The 18,631-nt window shown below is 38.0% G+C and overlaps 1 protein-coding gene across 1 annotated transcript in view; it reads left to right on the top strand.

The window, feature by feature from the left end:
- The window catches only part of cabp7a (calcium binding protein 7a), a 35,285-nt gene extending 20,213 nt beyond the window's left edge, over window positions 1-15,072 (top strand). Inside the window, exons 2-5 of the mRNA XM_081365157.1 lie at window positions 9,521-9,664; window positions 11,512-11,624; window positions 14,131-14,281; window positions 14,878-15,072. Of these exons, the coding sequence (XP_081221283.1) occupies window positions 9,521-9,664; window positions 11,512-11,624; window positions 14,131-14,281; window positions 14,878-15,008 (539 nt within the window). The 3' untranslated portion in view covers window positions 15,009-15,072. The remainder of the gene's footprint in view (window positions 1-9,520; window positions 9,665-11,511; window positions 11,625-14,130; window positions 14,282-14,877) is intronic.
- Window positions 15,073-18,631: the final 3,559 nt, after the last annotated feature.

Below are 18,631 nucleotides of genomic sequence, written 5' to 3'. Positions count from 1 at the left end.
CTTCTCTGAGCAAAGTAGTCACTGAGGCACCAACAGACTTTTTTTGGGAGGAGATTGGAGCTTTAACTTTAATTTCTACATTTCCATAACTGTATATTTTACACCGACATAATGAGTTGTTCTGCAGTAAACTGTACTAACTGATTCTGCAGGAGTGTTTACGCATTCCGAGTTCACTACTACACAGACTCGGGTTCCAAGTTCACTACTGCACAGACTCGGGTTCCGAGTTCACTACTGCGCAGACTCGTGTTCTGAATTCTCTACTGAGCAGACTCGGGTTCCGAGTTCAGTACTGTGCAGACTCGTGTTCCGAATTCTCTACTGAGCAGACTCGGGTTCCCGAGTTCACTACTACACAGACTCGGGTTCCGAGTTCACTACTGCGCAGACTCGTGTTTCGAGTTCTCTACTGCGCAGACTCGGGTTCCGAGTTCTCTACTGTGCAGACTTGGGTCCCGAGTTCTCTTCTGTGCAGACTCAGGTCCTGAGTTCTCTACTGTGAAGACTCATGTTCCGAGTTCACTACTGTGCAGACTTGGGTTCCGAGTTCACTACTGTGCAGACTCGGGTCCCGAGTTCTCTACTGTGAAGACTCGTGTTCCGAGTTCTTTACTGTGCAGACTCGGGTTCCGAGTTCACTACTGCGCAGACTCATGTTTCGTGTTCTCTACTGCGCATACTCAGGTCCCGAGTTCTCTACTGCGTGGTTCTGAGTTCACTACTGCGCAGACTCGTGTTCCGAGTTCTTTACTGCGCAGACTTGGGTCCCGAGTTCTCTACTGCGCAGACTCGGGTCTCGAGTTCTCTACTGCGTGTTTTGAGTTCTCTACTGCGCAGACTCGGGTCCCGAGTTCTCTACTGCGCAGACTCGGGTCCCGAGTTCAATACTGCGCGGTTCCGAGTTCCCTTACTGCTCAAACTTGGTCCCCGAGTTCACTGCTGTGCGGTTCCGAGTTCACTACTGCGCAGATTCGGGTTCCGAGTTCACTACTGCGAAGACTCGGGTCCCGAGTTCTCTACCGCGCAGACTCGGGTCCCGAGTTCACTACTGCGTGGTTCCGAGTTCCCTTACTGCTCAGACTTGGTTCCCGAGTTCACTACTGCGCGGTTCCGAGTTCACTACTGCGCAGATTCAGGTTCCGAGTTCACTACTGCGAAGACTCGGGTCCCGAATTAGCGCATTGCCGGCTTTACTTTTCTACAATGGAAGAGAGTGAGGGTGCATTGTCCATCTTTTTTTACAGTCTATGGTTTTTGTAAGATGTTTTGGTGCTGCTAGTAGCTGAAGAACATGTGAGTTGTGATTGCCAAGCAACAGTCACTGTTGTGATGCTAGAGTGTTGTGGATAGTTGCCAGTATATTGTTATGCAGTTGCTAGGGCCTTCAGGGTGGTTGCTAGGGTGTTATTGCAGGGCCAAATAAAAAATCCCACACTTAAGTCTCAATGATATTTTCATCTCTAGATAGGACTAGGGTCTCTCCTTTATTGTAAGTTTATGAGATTATTATTTATTTATTTTTTTGCTTATAAAACTTTTGCAACTTTTTCTTTAATTTTTGGGGAGACTTTTGCCTCCTTTTTTATTCAAAAGACAAAGTGGATAGTGACAGAAAAAAAATGGAGAGAAAGATTGATCACAGCCTGGACACTGGTGTTTATGAGCATGGACAGTTTTTAGTAAAAATTGTGCTGTGCAAATTGCTTTCAGTGCAGATTTTGTGCCACGTTTTGCTGTTACTTGATTTGCATAATTCTTTTAGTGAAACGGACAATAAAACAATGCAGAGAGTGCATGCAAATAAACTGAGCCATCAGCAGACACAATTTATCCTTCCTTAGTGAATTCACCTAATCTTTTTATCATACTTTATTTTATGGTGGAATTTGGAAAATTGCTTTGATAGTGTTGTATCCTCACTGACCCTACATTTTCAAAAACATCTTTTATGCATAATAGTGAAGCATGATAAGAATAAGGATGAGTTTCACTGCCAATGTCTCCCAGCTTAACTGCCATTTTTAGTGGCCTTTATTCAGGTGACCGGGAGGCAAATGCAACCGCTTTTCCACAACCCGAAACCGTGTGTGATTAAGGCTCCTCTGGAGGTTTACAGGATCAGACTGCCAAACGAGAGAACCCCCCTCCGACACCGTGGCCCTGCGATGTATTTAATGCTTATGTGAATACTCCAGAGTCTTGTTAAAATATGGTTACTGTAATATTCAGATCGGCTGGGCCGCCTCACCACACAAGATGGATTAAGCCTGCCACAGATGTTTAAAAATAGTCCGGAGGACACACACACACGCGTTAGATGCACATAGACATGCTAGTATAAAGACACACTCTCATTGTCAAACCACAAAGTTGGAGACTGCCTCTGAAGAAAATGATTTTTAAGAGTTTTACATAAAGAGCTCATTTGAGGGAAGCCTGTTGTGGAAGGGGAACGGACGCAGCTGATAGATCTACACCAGGGAAATGAGAGATTATGGAATATAGCTGACTGGAATTGCCAAGTGTGGGATTGGAGTCAAGTATTGCTGGGAATGAACATATTTAAATGCTTTTTTTATGAAGTCAGTTATGGCCCTGTTTTTAAACGAATTAAACTATTGACTATCATAGACCCATCCATCCATCCATCCATCCATCCATCCATCCATCCATCCATCCATCCATCCATCCATCCATCCATCCATCCATCCATCCATCCATCCATCCATCCATCCATCCATCCATCCATCCATCCATCCATCCATCCATCCATCCATCCATCCATCCATCCATCCATCCATCCATCCATCCATCCATCCATCCATCCATCCATCCATCCATCCATCCATCCATCCATCCATCCATCCATCCATCCATCCATCCATCCATCCATCCATCCATCCATCCATCCCTTTAAATAAAAATCTAATGAGTGAGCCATTGCATACATAATGGATTATATTCAAGTTTTCCTTGCATAATTTTTTTGCAAGTGTGTTTGAGAGAAAGAAAAAAGGCTTGTGTTGAACACTTGAACATTATTTAACCCCACACATGCACTTTCATGTTTTTCTCTTTCAATAACATCTCTATATGAGAACTGTGGGAACACATTACAGCTTTGAAGTGCAACCTCACCTTCATACATCAAACAGGGCTTCAGCATGTATTAGAAGCACCCTGCCTTGAGATGATAGAGATCCTGCGAGCCCTTTCAAGCTCCCGGGACTTTTAAAAGGAAGGTGAAAGCGGATTAAACACAGTGGTTCAATATATATATATATATAAAAAAAAAAAAAAATCCCAGGACAACAAACAGTCAGAAAAGTGTATTGATGGTAGAATTTGATCTGAACACTTTGTGATTTGTTGGTAGTGTGATGTCATGATTTGATTATACAATCATTGAATCGGAACATCATTTACTCACCCTCATGTCGCTTCAAACCTGTTCGACCTTTTCTTCTCGGGAACGCAAAAAGAGATGTTAGGCAGAGTGTTCAAACATCTCTTTTTCATTCAGTCAAATGCGGACGGAGCTGTCAAACTCATGATCAAATTATAAAAGTATAAAAATTTTGGTCCATATAACATCCCTATTTATTTCCACTAAATGGAAATGAGCAGAGTGAATATTTGGCTTATCCTCTGTTAAATCACATGGTTGACAGTGTTGACAGAACTTTTTTGGACTGTTTTGGAACAAAACAGCAATGATGTAAATTGCAAAACCATTAATGAACAGATCTTTAGAAAATTAAGTAGCAGACTTAATGGAAGAAAATTTGGTTACTAAAATTAAAGCTGTAAAATGAAACGCTATAATTACATTGAAACCAATTCTTATAGTCTTAATGCAATGACAACCCCCTGAGCATATGGTCATCAGATATGAATGCCACGTGAGAGGGAGTTTAAACGGGTTTCTACTCTTCTCTGTACATCCGTTATCTCACTGTATGACAGAAAAAAAAAAGTACGGATATGTTATCTATCTCTTTCTGAGCAGTGATTTGGACTGGCTGTCATGACAGTTTAATCCCTCTATAAGGGGCTCACAAAGAGAAAGTTAACACAGGAAAGTGATTAGTTAGCTTTCTTTGAAGAAAACTTCATTAATCTCTATAGCTACTCTTTGTTCAGGACTAGGACATATATATATATATATATATATATATATATATATATATATATATATATATATATATATATATATTATATATATATATATATTTATCCATCTGTTTCCCCTAGTGGTTCTGTGTATAGGGACTGGATGACAGTTACATAATGTCAGACAAGCATTAACTGTGTAAATTATTAAATATTTTTGCAATGAAGTTAGTGCACATATTCAGAAGTAAACAACATCAGAGAATGACACATTTAGAGTAGAGCTAGCAAAGTCTTTTTTGGAGATCTGTTAGGCTTCAATGAATTTTGTATAAAGTGGTCGAAATAATAGAGAAATACATATGGTAGGTAAAAGTTAACTTGGCAAAGAACAGATTTCCCAACAAATCTAAGCATTGCCAGTAGCACAGCATCTGGCAGCATGTTGTGCTCTGGCAAGGACTTCCCCAATCGAAATGTTTTTCACTCCAAGGAAACCCGTGGCAATCCCTTAATCGGATTGCTATCTGTTCCTCACAAGACTTGTAAAATCTCTGTGCTGTTGTTGTTGCCTCATGCCACTAAATTTGCAGAAAACATCTTCTGTTTCACTTCAAAGACAAAAGAAAGTGTAGGATAATTGTATTTATGAACATTGCAAGCTGAAAGTTGTAATTTATGTAAATTATACTGCAGGTGTGGTTTGAGGCACATTGGTTGTTGGTAAAAAAATAGCTGTTCAGATCTACCTGGTTGATGGAGTTGAATGATGAATGCTTTAAAATCAAGTCACACATGAATGGCAAAGTGCACAATTTTTTTTATTCATTCACCCACGTATCGTTCCAAAACTGCATGACTTGCTTTCTTCTGCAAAACACAAAAAAAGATACATTTAAAAAAAGAAATAGTACTCGTGTTGTCAGAAATATCAATATTAGATATGTATCAATACTGAAATATCTGAAACGTTTCCAATAGGCCTACTCCTTTTCTGCAGTACTGATATACACATACCAGCTGCGCGTTCTCACTCTCTTCTCTCCGACGGTGAAATGACACACACAAACCTCCTCTCACTCTTCTCTCTGGTTGAAAAGTGCTTGTATTGCGCATAAATTTAGTCATTCCCGCAGGTTTCACACTCTCACAAAAAGCACATGCACCACTGATCTATAAGTAACGCTCTCATAAAGCTGCCTCTCAAACAGCTCGCGAGTACCGAATTGACTTCTTTTTCGTTGCTTGTTGCGGTTAAACGGTCAAATACAAAATTATGTCAAAATGCTCATCTTGCTGAGCATTCAGGTAAATCCAGCTCATTTTGGAAAATAGTTAAGATAAAAAGCATGTTGTGTAACAGTGTATTGAATCCACACACACTCTCTTAAAGTGACAGCAGCCTAATAATCCTATTGCTCTTTCATGTTAATAAAAAAAGACAAAGAGAAATCACTTGCTGCTCTTGACTGAATAACTTTTGTAACTTTTTAATTGTAAGCATTAATCTTTATTTGTAATTTTTACAAGGAAAACTATCCAGTGTTATTTTACATTTGATTACTTTAATTTCTGTATTATTTCTTATTTAAATACTGCTGTTAGACCCAGCTGAAAATCTTAAAGCCATATTTATTTAATGTGTCTCTTAACTCTATTGTAATTATTTGTGCTATTGTTTGCAATTTGTTTATTTGTTTTTGTTTTATTACTGACTGTTTACTTGCCTTTTTTTGGTGTAAATTTAGTTCAACGATCCAAATAAAGTGTGTAAGCTATTACAACAAAATTACCCACATTATCAAAAATTATGAGATAATAACAAATTATCTGTATGACGGCATGTATGACATTTTTCCCTCTGGCATGAAAAAATGCATCAATATTTTTCAAGGTATTGTATCAAAAGGTGAAAATTCCAGAATCATGACAGCACTAGTACTAGTTCATTTTCACGTTCATTTGTTCACTTTATCCTTTTCCTAAAATGAAACAAAGCAGCATAAAAATAGCATAAAACTTGTGCGTCTTTTGAAGTCATATATGATACCTTAAAGTATATATATATATATATATATATTTTTTTTTTGCTTTTAATCTTTCCCAATAATGAGCTTCAAAATTCTTTGAAATGTTTGTTCAAAAGTAAACCCTTACCCTTCATTTTTAGGTGCATGCTTGGCTTTCAAAGATATCATTATTATTTTTATAGAGAGTTATTTTTATGAGCAGGTAGAACTTTTGATATATACTGTGACAAGCGAGCGCTATCATGCTGGAAGGGCTGTGGTCTAATCACAACCCTTACAAAAGTGGGTTTGAACAGTTGTGCAGTTGCCTAGCAACAGGCAGTGGTGGGTTTCCCAAAAGCTTTGTTGCACAATGAAGATTGTTGAGTCCACTATTGAGCCTCGGTAGTTTCCCAAAATTCCCCACATTTCACACATCATTATGGGTTTTTTGGTTGTGACAGAGGCCTGATTCTTTGTTCCAAACAACACCTACATAGCGCCATGTAATCATTACGCGTTAGCCCCTTTCACACAGTAATCCTAGTAAATTACTGTAAAATTACCAGAATGACTTTACCGTAGATACACAAACATGCTGTTCACATAAGCAATGACGCTAAGGCTTTTTACCGTTAAGAGACCATTCACACATCAGCACCAAAATATCAGTACATTTTGTGATGTCAGTCATCGGAAATCTTTAAACTTTAAAAACTTTAAACTTTAATTATTTAAAATCTTTATTCGCTCACACGAGAACCGCTTAAGTTTCATTTTCTGTTAAATTTGACACAATTTTTTGTCACAGAATTTCTGAGTGATAGGTGTAAGGGGATGATCACACAGAACGCGTTTTTGATCTTAAAAACACGTGACGCGCATTATAGGCCTAGTATTCAACTGCAAAGCCGCAGCGCTGATAAATAGAAAAGAAGGCAGGGTCTCGAGTAGCCTGGAAATCCAGACCTAAATCTGAAAGCTCGAGGGGCGGCACCAAGCATGCATTTGAAAAACTCACTGCACGCAATTGGATAACACTACGACCAATCACAACAAGCCCCATACGCTTAGCTACCAGCGGAGCTAACTGGTAGATCAGACTCTTTCCATATCCGGTTGGCAAAACAGCAAAAACACCCTTCTTGCAAAGGAAGGATTCGAGTGCCGTCTTCTGTTCCTCTTTTAGATAAAAAGCCATGTCTAACTCATTCATTGTAGCGGCCAAAGCCGTTTCAAACAACTGGTGTTCATCCATAGCCATCTTGCAATGTTTACTAATGACTTCGACGTCACAGCGCTGTCGTCTTCTGTTTAGCTCGCCTCTGGCCCACCTATATCAGATAACCCGATGTGATTGGTGCAGCTCGGATACAAGGGCATATTTAATGAGCATCATTACTCGACGCCAGAGTAACTCGCTGAGCAAATTCAACTTGTGCTCTCGCGAGAACTCTGGATTTCCAGGGTAGGTCTCGAGCACAACAGGCTAAAAATTCTCCAAGTAGGTATAGCTGAAGACCGGAGATCTCCAAAACACACAGTGTTCGTTCGCTGGTCAGAGGGGATTTGGTCACCTGACTGAGCCTGGTTTCTCCCAGGGTTTTTGTCTCCATTCTGTCACCTAATGGAGTTTGGGTTCCTTGCCACTTTCGCCTCTGGCTTGCTTAGTAGGGAACACTTAATATTCAGTAATATTAATGATTTGACTGCACTGACACTGTTGGATGAGAACTGAACTGAGCTGGACAATGACATCACTGTTTTCTCCAGAGCTGATTTATAAATTGAACTTATTTCATAATTTATGTATTTTACAGTTACTGAATCGATCTGAATCAGCTGAATTCAACTGAATAATGACTGTTTAGTCTAATTTGTCTTTTTAGAGCTGCTTTACAGCAGAATTGAATTCTGTTTGCATCACTGAATCACCATTTTCCTGTTTGTCACTGTAAAGCTGCTTTGAAACAATCCGAAGCGCTATAGAAATAAAGGTGACTTGAATAATGATCATTTTTGTGGTGTGCTCAGACATACTCAGGCAGTTGAGCTGCATTATTTTAAGATTACAATTTCTATTATTTGTACTTTACAATGTTTTGATGCACTTAAACACTGCACAATATTCAATAATGTTGAAATTAGTTCTTTAGCACTTTTTATTTTTATTAGTTACAGTTCAAGTATTCAACTGTAGTTCTGTAAATCTATTAAAACAATCACAGTTAATTATGAACTTGCTCAAATTTGCCGATAAACTTGAATTTTTCTTTTCAAAATGCAGTGCATGAATTATATTAATACATTTGGTTGTTGGCATGGCTTGAAATACTTTGTCGTATTATATTATTTAATAAAATTTATAGTTAAGGATTATTATTATTGGACTGCATTCATGGCACTTCTAAAAAGTCTGTGAAAAGTTGAAAATAAGTTGCATGCACAAATGATCTACTTGCTGAGCTTCTTAAAAGATTGGTGATAACATGAGCATGTTAATGATCATTAAAATCTGCAAATGAGGCTGAATATCCTGTTTGATTTTCTCTCGTCTGGTTGATAGGGCATCTTAGAACCATCCTGTTTTTCTTTAAAACTTCATTTCTTTTTTTGGGCATCCAAATGTGTTGCTTGCAGCTAAACAGTTTGGCTTTGAAATGAGCAAAATAGAGCCCACACTTCACTTCGATTTAAAATCTGCTTACTTCCACTGTAATGTGGAGTAAAGTTGCTTTCTCCATCTGTTGCTGTTGTTATGGAATGCAGTGGTAATTTCTTGTATTTTTCTCATATTTCCTCCCTAATATCCTTCACTCTGGGGAGCGATAGAGTTAATGTGCTTTTTTGTTTGGACCCCATGTCCAAATAGCCATTTATCAAACCTACAGCCCAGTGAGCAAGCCGTGCACCTACCGAATACTCCTGTTCACACTCCGTATTGAATATATTATCTGGATTTATAGTAATATCTTGCAGCCTGTGGTGCATATTTCATAATTATGAATATGGCATCATGGCGTGACAAGTGGAAAATTGCAAATGACTTAATGATGATGTATAATGCATATACGGTGAAATAAGTCGGCTCAACCGACTGTATGCATTGCGGCATTTTCCCGTCTTTTAACAAGCCTATACGAATGTAACAGAAATCATCCTGTTCCTTTGTTTTAAATCCATCAAGTAAAGAGGCTGTGCTCTGCTGAATGTTTTTAAAGAGCAGAAAGTGAATTATTGTGCGAAAAATCAATATACTGTAATCACTTTTTTTGAGTCACTTCGGTGTGATGATTTTAATATCTGTCTTTTATAACAATGTTGCAGAGTAATGCTTTTAAAATTGGAAGCATAAAGCACCGTCTTACAGATCTGTGTGTGACTCTCTTCCTCAGAAATCCGGGAGGCGTTTAAGGTGTTTGATCGAGATGGGAATGGCTTCATCTCAAAGCAGGAGCTCGGCATGGCCATGCGTTCTCTAGGGTACATGCCCAATGAGGTCGAGCTAGAGGTCATCATTCAGAGACTCGACATGGATGGTGAGGAGACACTTACACAAACTGTGAATGGACTGCAAAGAGAAAAGACCAGAATAGCTTGGGATGCTGGTGTGCTGATGTTCCCACCAGGCTGCTTAAAGTGACCATATTATGCTATTTTAAAGGTCTCCTACAACAGGTTTACATGCATCCAAGGTCAAAAACAATTAAATTTTCTCAAAATATATATTGCAGCATCACCTCTTTTCTCGCAGTGTCTAAAAAAGCTTGATAAAGGATTCAGACTCTCTAAACCCTTCCTTTCCAAGAGCCTACTTTGCTCTGATTGGTCAGATGGCCCAATCTGTTGTGATCGGTCTACCGCTTACATCACGCATCGGAAACGAAACGCTCATTATATCTGAATTTCAGCTCTGGAGGCTTCCTCAGCACTTGATACACAGTGATGTGAACAATAACGATGGCGTCGGTTTTACTGTATCAATTCGAGCGCGAGTCCTCATCCTTTTGAAGTGCATGCAATGTGGATTCGCAGTGCAGAACATAACATCTTCTCGACATGTCAACAACACGACATGTTGCTACAACATGTTTCTTCTCAGCTAAAACTACAGTGTTTGAGGGCGGGTCAAAGTACTAAGTCCGCGTTATTTGCGACAGCCAATGAATAATACCATAGGCTGGCATTATGCAAATTTGTCAGATTCAGATGATCTAAACATTGATGGAGTAGATCGAGTCCATCAACACCCCCAAAGCTTGCACAGTCATTTACCTCTTAATTTTGCTTGGTAACGTTAGGCAGTTTTAATTTATATGCTATTGAATGTTTGATGATCACATTAGCTTATAGTGTGTAAGCAATCTTCTATCTGCTCCTTCCGGTTTATGCAGATCATCTTCTTTACTTGTGTTTGGATCTGGAGATGTAGTACTATTCCAAAAGATCCATAACAGCCCCATTCCAACAGTATGACTGTGAAAACATGGATTGCCTGAAAACCTTGTAAATGTCAGGGAAGCATTGTGTCATACATTATGAAATATCTTGTCCATGGTGGGGAAAGAGTTAAAGAGATCATCCAAAAAATGTTAATAAGATTTATCAACATATGCTCATTTGCTCATGTTGTTCCAAACCTATGACTTTCTTTTTTCCTTAGACCACAAAATAAGACTTTTCGAGACATATTCAAATTTTCAAATAGTAAATAATGAGTCACCAATCAGATGCTTTTCTCTGCACTGTAGGGATGCTAAACACAATTGACAGATATTCAACAAATAAAAAAGCTGAACAACTGTGACTTTTTATTGCCCCAAACTATCATATTCCTCATAATGCATGGAGACAAGCGGATTATGCATGGGCTGATAATGAGAACACTGTTTGACAGTAGGCGTTTTGAAGTTTGAAGTTAGTTGTCTTGAAATTAATTGAAGGCGAAAGCGGTGCTTTGATGGCTGTAGTGGCGGTGCTTTAAAGAACGTCTCAGAGAGGGCCTTTCATTTTTATTTCACTTATTTTATTTTTAGGATTGAATTAATTATTATCTTTTCATCAACTCATGAACCACCAGCAGTTCGCAAACGCCAGGTTGGGAAACTCCGCTCTATTTGATTGTTTTTGCTAATGTGTTTATAGGTACGTAAGAAATTACTTTTCCCATTTTACTATTCTACATTACATACAGTGCATTTTCTCAATGCAAATTTGATTCAAATGCAGGAATTTTCTATGCAGGCATTCTCAATAAATTCTAAATAACTCACAACCCTGACAGAAAATATATTTCTATCCATTTCTATACTTGTTTCATAGAGCAAACAACTGGAACTTGATATCATGCTAGAATCCATCTAATACTTCACGCTCTGTTTTTTAGGAGACGGCCAGGTGGATTTTGAGGAATTTGTTACTCTCCTGGGGCCCAAACTCACGGCTGCCGGGATGCCTGACAAGTTCAACGGAACCGATTTTGACTCTGTGTTCTGGAAGGTGATTATTAGCCACTTCCCTCTTATTTAAAGTGACAACAGGCACAAAGTGTGCTGCATCTGTCACACACCAAAACTACATCTAGATTACACACACTTTCAATCAGGGCCTGAAACTAACTTTTTGCCATACCTGACAATGGCTGGTGACTTTAAAAAAATTACCAGAAAAGAAACTGTTTTGGCAATATGACATAAAAATTTTATATGCCAAAAAAAAATTCACTTTTCAGGTAGAGATATTTAATAAAGAATCAAATGCAAAAATAACACTACATAGTCTTCACTGTTTAAATTAAACATGGATTAATCCTTATCAAACTTATAAAAGTTATTCAGTCAAGAAAAGAGAGTGATTTTTCCTTGTCTTTTGATTAATATTAAAACACAGACTGCAGCAGGAATATTAGGCTGCTGTCACTTTAAGAGCTAATGCACAGATCCGTCATGCATTTTCTTTCTCAACTGTTTATATTCACTTTAGGCATAAATGACTATGTTTACGAGGATACTCCCCAATATGGGCCTTTTGACATCATTTTATTTAAATATGTCTGTTCAAGCGCAAGAATATTTGAAAGAGAACTCAATTCACTAACTGCACGCTCTCTGAGATTCGGATGTTTGTGCACGGAAAATTTCCCAAACAGCGCGCGAGTAACAAACTGAGTTCCCTTTCACGTGGTCTTGCACATGAATATTTAAATTGCCAAGGCTTAAACCTTCGTGATCATGCAGCGCTGGCTGTCAACTGTCCTAGGCATCGTTCACGTTTGTTCATGTTCTCACAAAATTGCATTGTTTGAATTCATAAAAATGTAACCGGCTAACTGCCGATTGACACCATTTCATACAATATTGACACCATTGGCAGGTGTTCATGTTAGGCCCTGCTTTCAATTCTCTCTATGAAATCACACTAACAGACATGAATCACCTTATGAGAATTGGCCTCCTATCCTTTAAACGTGAGCAAAATCTACTGTTACACTTTATTTCGATGGTCCACTTTGGACATTTAACTTTGCAACTACATGTTAATTAACTCTCGTTAGAGAATTAGTAGACTGTTAAAAGACTAGTTTATGGGTTAGGGTTCGGGTTAGTAGAATAAGTTGACGTAGTTGCGATGTTATAGTTAGTAAAATGTCTGTCGGGGACCATCAAAATAAAGTTTTAGCAGATATTAAGCAGGCAGTCTAATACTAATACTCAAATGAGAGTTACTTGACATGTAGTTGCTTATAGTACAGTTGCTTAGTATAATGTCCATCAAAATAAAGTGTTACAAAACCTACAAATCTGAATACACTTCGATGCCGATATATTGCGATGTGACATGATGACTTTAAGTAAGATTTATTAATAGATTTTATAACTGAGTCTCCAAGTGAGAAGAGCAGAATGTCATTTGTAAGGGCCATATGATGATTCACCCAAAGGGCGAGTTTCTCTAATCTCAGCTCACTGCTGGTGCATTTTTTAGCAGTGTGTTTGACCCCAAATAGCTACAGGGTTCTTCCTCTTAAACGTCTCTCTGTGTAATTATGAGTTCAGTGCTATTTATATGTGTGCATGAAATCAAAATCAACCCTGTCTTTTCTTACTACACATTCTTAGTCAGCAGTTCATCAGTACATGTTATTTTAAAGAAAATAAACTTGTTTTTGCAATAGAAATGCATGCAAAACTTGCTCCACCCCTTAATGGCGACTCTCCTTCAATTACCTCTTATTTGGAGACCGCTTTTAAACTCTGAAAGACAAAATCATATATTTTTTTTCATATTGAATATCCTTTTGTACTCTAAAATATGTCACATTATGGAAGTGAAATTGGTTGCATGTCAAATTTAATATCAAGTTTTGACCAAATGTCTACTGTGAGGTTCAAACAGTTGAGCATGGTGTTAGCAACACATGATATTTTATTAACGAAGCTCGGGAGGAACACGACCAAATTATCTATCCAATCAGCACGAGAGAAGGCCTAATTATACATGCCCATCTCTATTATGTTCCGCGACAGTTTTCTGCATCCCTCCACCACACCAACTCCTTACTATCGGCTGGTTCCTATCCCAGCCAGGGATACAAGTGGGGTACTCTGGGTTTGGGCCAATTTCTGAGCTCAGAGCCCTCTCCTTGGACAGCACACCAAATTCGCATACTCTTTTACTCTAGCTGATTATTTGTAAGTGTGAACTCGTGAACAAGGCCATGGGTTTGACTCCCAGGGAATGCATGAACTGATAAAAATGTATCCCAGACAGCAACATAGTATCAGGCCAGATCCGGCCCATGTCTGGGCCGTGTGGAATCCATGTGTACCAGATGCGGGCCGGATCTGGGCCGACACTATGTTGCTGTTTGGGTTCCAGGTAAGTCTCTATGGATAAAAGTGTCAACCGAATGCATTAATGTACAGTAAAGTAATGTATTTAGACCAGTTGAAGATCGCATAAAGAATTTCAAAATGAAATTCTACAGTTTTGTTTCTATTTTTAGTGTGATATGCAGAAGCTGACTGTGGAAGAGCTGAAGAGACTCTTATACGACACTTTCTGTGACCACCTGTCTATGAAGGACATTGAGAATATCATCATGACAGAGGAGAATCACATCGAAAACCCTGGGGACTGCCAGGTTGACATTGACAGTGAGAATTTTTTTCTTTCATAATGCACAGCTCTGGCTGAGATACAAGTTCAATTATTATTAGTTTCCTGTCAAAATCATCATTTCATCATCTTGATTAAAATCATCATTTCATCATCTTGATTAATTATGTTAGGTGTATAACGGGTTAAATTGAAATTTTGTTGGAGGAAGCCCCCAAAAATTTTGATCAAATAAATGCAGTCTCAGTGATCATAAGAGACATCTTTCAAAAACCAAAGACCCTAAACTGAATGAGACTTGACTAACTCACACTTGATTGAGCACAACAAATACATAAATGTTTGGTTTAAATATTTCTTTTTAGTTCCATTTTTAATTCAACTTTTTATCATTACTTTTCTAATTGACCTTTCCAACAATTTCATGGATTTTCATGAAATTACCTACAGTATGCTGCCTAAAAAGATTGTCAAGGTCCTACAGCTCGCTAGGTTTTGGAACAGAACTGTGGTTTCTGGGAGTCTTCAAACACTTTTGAAACCTTTACACATTTTTCATTTATTTCAAGTCATCATCTCCAAACCTTGTCTTACCACCTTGATCTTCTTATTTGTTTTCTCTCTGTTTCTTCAGCGGAGAGTCCAACCCAGCAGGTGAAGCAAACATGCGTGCGGAAGAGTCTGATCTGCGCCTTCGCGATTGCTTTCATCATCAGTGTCATGCTCATTGCAGCCAATCAGGTGCTACGCAGTGGCATGAAGTAACGTATGGAGCGCTCACAACATAGATTCATTTCAACATATGACAGTGAAAAAATGGCAAAATGGCAAAAAAAACAAAAAAAAAAAACGCACACATGCACACACAAACTGGAGCAACTGAAAAGTTCATTTCATTTACGTGAAATCCAAATGTGGTGACTGAAATATTTTTGAGACGAGCTACAGCTTCCACTGGACATAGTTTTTTTATTATTTGACAGCAGTTTCAAAACAGAATGCACACAAATATGTAAACGCACACATACTGTGTCTTACCCGCAATGAAAAGTACAGGAAAAGAGCGAAAGAAGAAGTTTATACTGTAATGGACTCTGAAAAGTTTCCCCTTCAACCGCTCTCTCCCTCTTCAGTAAGTTCTGGGTGAGTTTGGCCGCATGGACATCTCCAACCGAGGATCCTACTCTTCAGTGCATGACGATGCATGGATTTACAATAGCCTGGACGCACCAGTAGAGCTCAGCTGTGCATCCATTCACCTACATGTTAGATCCCAAAACAAATTTTTCCGGAGAAGGACCCGTCTCACACATGTGAAGAGTTGGATATGGAGCGGAGGCCGTTTCTGACATTTTACATCCAGTATACTGATCCCTTTGCATGAGAATAAGGGCTGTTTAGGGCATGCTCATGTCATGCAATGTTAGTCTTGTGTTTGTCGAGTAACTATCGTGGATTTTTACCTGTTGCACACGCCTGAGATGATTGTAGTAGTACTGCATATGGTCAAAGGGGGCGTGAAACAACCCAAAAGTGATGCTATACCACTAGTGACATACAGTATTAAGAGGTTTGTAGTATGTGGATACAAATGATTTTCTTTTCACCTGAAATACACTATGCATTTTCAGGCTTTCTGTTCTGAATGATCAACAACGCTCGCCGGTGCAAATGTAACTGTTACATTTTGCAAACATTTGCACTGTAGTTGTCACGTAGAGATGATAATTAGGAGCTTTTGAATCGAAATGACACGACTGGCAGGCAATTATACCAAATGATTACGTAAGACACAGGATAAAAGGAGTATTCGATTTCTGACATATCAGGAAATTATTTAATGGTTGTTTCTGAACCAAATCGATGTCCATTTAAGCTTGTCGCCTAACCTACATGGATGATCATGATGTTTCTATTAGTTTGCAGTGTAAGGAATATGTGTATTAATATAATCTGACAGCAAACACTGTGGTATATCAGTGTTTCACTTCTATTTCAAACTATATTGTTCATATGTCCACATGAATGTGCCATTTGTGACGTCGTTCAGTGTTTTCCTGGGAAGCATAAGTTTGTGAGCAGGTTGACTTGATGATCACGAAACAGAGTATCTAAGGTGTGAATAATGTTTAAAATGTGAATGTCAGGGTTTGAATATGTATCAGCTAGTGTGTCATTCTGTTAAAGGGCATTTTCCAGGACATAACATTAGTTTTCACCTCAGCCCAGGGCATGAATTGATTTAGCTGTTAGTTACAGCACCATGAAACTCTTACATTTGGATGTCCAGGTATAAATGAAATATGCAATGGATGGAAACACGTCTCAACGCTCACTCAAGCACTACGATCGAGTGACAGTCAAAGAGGAGTCACAGGACAACATTGTACAGGTTTCCTCCATTATACAGGCACGATTACTTATTAATTAATAGAAATGAGAAAGCTAATAATGTTCCCGAGCCGCACTCGCTTTAACCAGAGAATAGCAACTCGTCTAGAATAGCACTTGGCTGATAAGGAAATTCTCATTATATCATTACCGGATTGGCTGGTAACCCCATCTGCCCCAGAGTTTTATTTGTGCTTAGTAAATCAGATCCAACGGAATGAATTTTTCACAATAGCTGCTCATAAAAAAGAAAAAAAAGGAGAAAAGAATTAAAGACCGACAACAAAAGCAGAGCCTTGCTGAATACTTGCTTAAGGATCTATTTCTACTTGCTCTAGCCTTTAGAAATACTTTTGTTGGTATAACTAAACAGTGAAATGCAAACTCAGAATGTTACGCAAACCTGTAAGAATTAAATATGTTAAATTACACAAATATACTTTATGTATTTAATCTCACTTTATTAACCAATGACTTTGCTGCTGACCTTCCATTATCCAATTCAACATATTCATTTTGAGGAATACTGAATTTGTTTTTCTCAACTGTCAGTCAGTCAATAAATGGGAAAACAAAGTAACTTGCGTTATTTATTTGAAAAAGTAACTCAGGTATTTGTAATTTTAAAAGTAATGTGTTACTTTATTAGTTACCTGGAAAAAAAGTAATTCGATTACGTAACTCAAAGACTTATTTACTTTTCTCTTGAGACCCAAGACAAATGAAATTCAAACAGCTTCCTTCTTGATTTTGCCTTGCTTGATGTCAAGAGGACACATTTTTTGTTTAAAAGCTTCTTTGTGAGACATTTCTCATAAAAGACACACGTTATGCTTGTTACTGGGGGACACCTGTACATGAAACTTATGTTCCCTATTTAATTGGGACTCAAATGAAACATTCAAAATATATTGTTCATTATAATGCACATTATATCCTAAAGCATATATTATACTGTATATAAGTATTTCATGTCTACTTGGCATCATGAAAAAGGGGATCTAAAACGCTTTATGAGATTTGTTGTTTCCTGGGGAGGAAAATATCGAGTGTATATTTAAGCAATACATGAAAGCGACTAGGGAATGTGGGTTGACAAATGCTAACTACATATAACTGTGGATTTTAATGAGAATGTTGGTTTGTACATGACTGTGCAAAAAAAGGATGGTTCTCTTTTCTCATTAGTCATAGAGACCAGTAGTTTATTATCTGTAGAGCACTTTAGTATCCAAGATTTGTAGTAATTTTGCATTGAAGTCATTTTTATTATAGCCAGATTTTTTTGTATTACATGAATTATCAAGATGTTTATGTTTGTACATGTAGAGCATCATTATTTTTGTTAAAGAGATGGCAATATATATGACATAGGCTTTATTCAAAATGTGAGCCACATTTCTGTGTATTTCTAAAGAGACATGCACACAAATTCTGCACACATTTCATTTATGTAAACAAGTATTTGGCCGTCCTTCGGCCTGTTTCGATACTTGAGACATCAAACGTGTTGAATGTTGTCCTGTGACGTTTCTTACTTTGCCTTATGCTGTTTTTCATATCAGATCATAAAAAATATTGTTTACAGTGATGACATGGTGTTCCTATCAGGTCTGAAAATACTTCTGTTTGGGATGAACTATTTTTGAATGTGGATAATCAATGTGCCATACTTATGTTTATTAGTGCAACTTGCGCTCTCTGAGGAGGGTCAATGTAACGTTATACATTCATTTCACCTTGTGAAGTGTGTTTACCGAGTGCACAAAATCTGTGTATCCACCTGTGACATTGTACTGTATTCCAAATGAATAAAGATAATACCAAAATACACTGGACGAAGAAACTTAAAAACATTTTTTTCTTTACAGACTGCACTGCAAAATAGCATCATGATACTGAGCAACAAAATTAGAATCGTCTACACTGCTTTTGTTGTGATAATGTTGTTGTTTTAATGTGTAATTTTTACATATTTACAAAAAAGAGCCTAAAAC

The sequence above is a fragment of the Scardinius erythrophthalmus genome (genome assembly GCF_964197995.2).
Source record: "Scardinius erythrophthalmus genome assembly, chromosome: 5".
Classification (NCBI taxonomy): domain Eukaryota; kingdom Metazoa; phylum Chordata; class Actinopteri; order Cypriniformes; family Leuciscidae; genus Scardinius; species Scardinius erythrophthalmus.
This window is presented reverse-complemented; position numbering and strand designations above follow the sequence as displayed.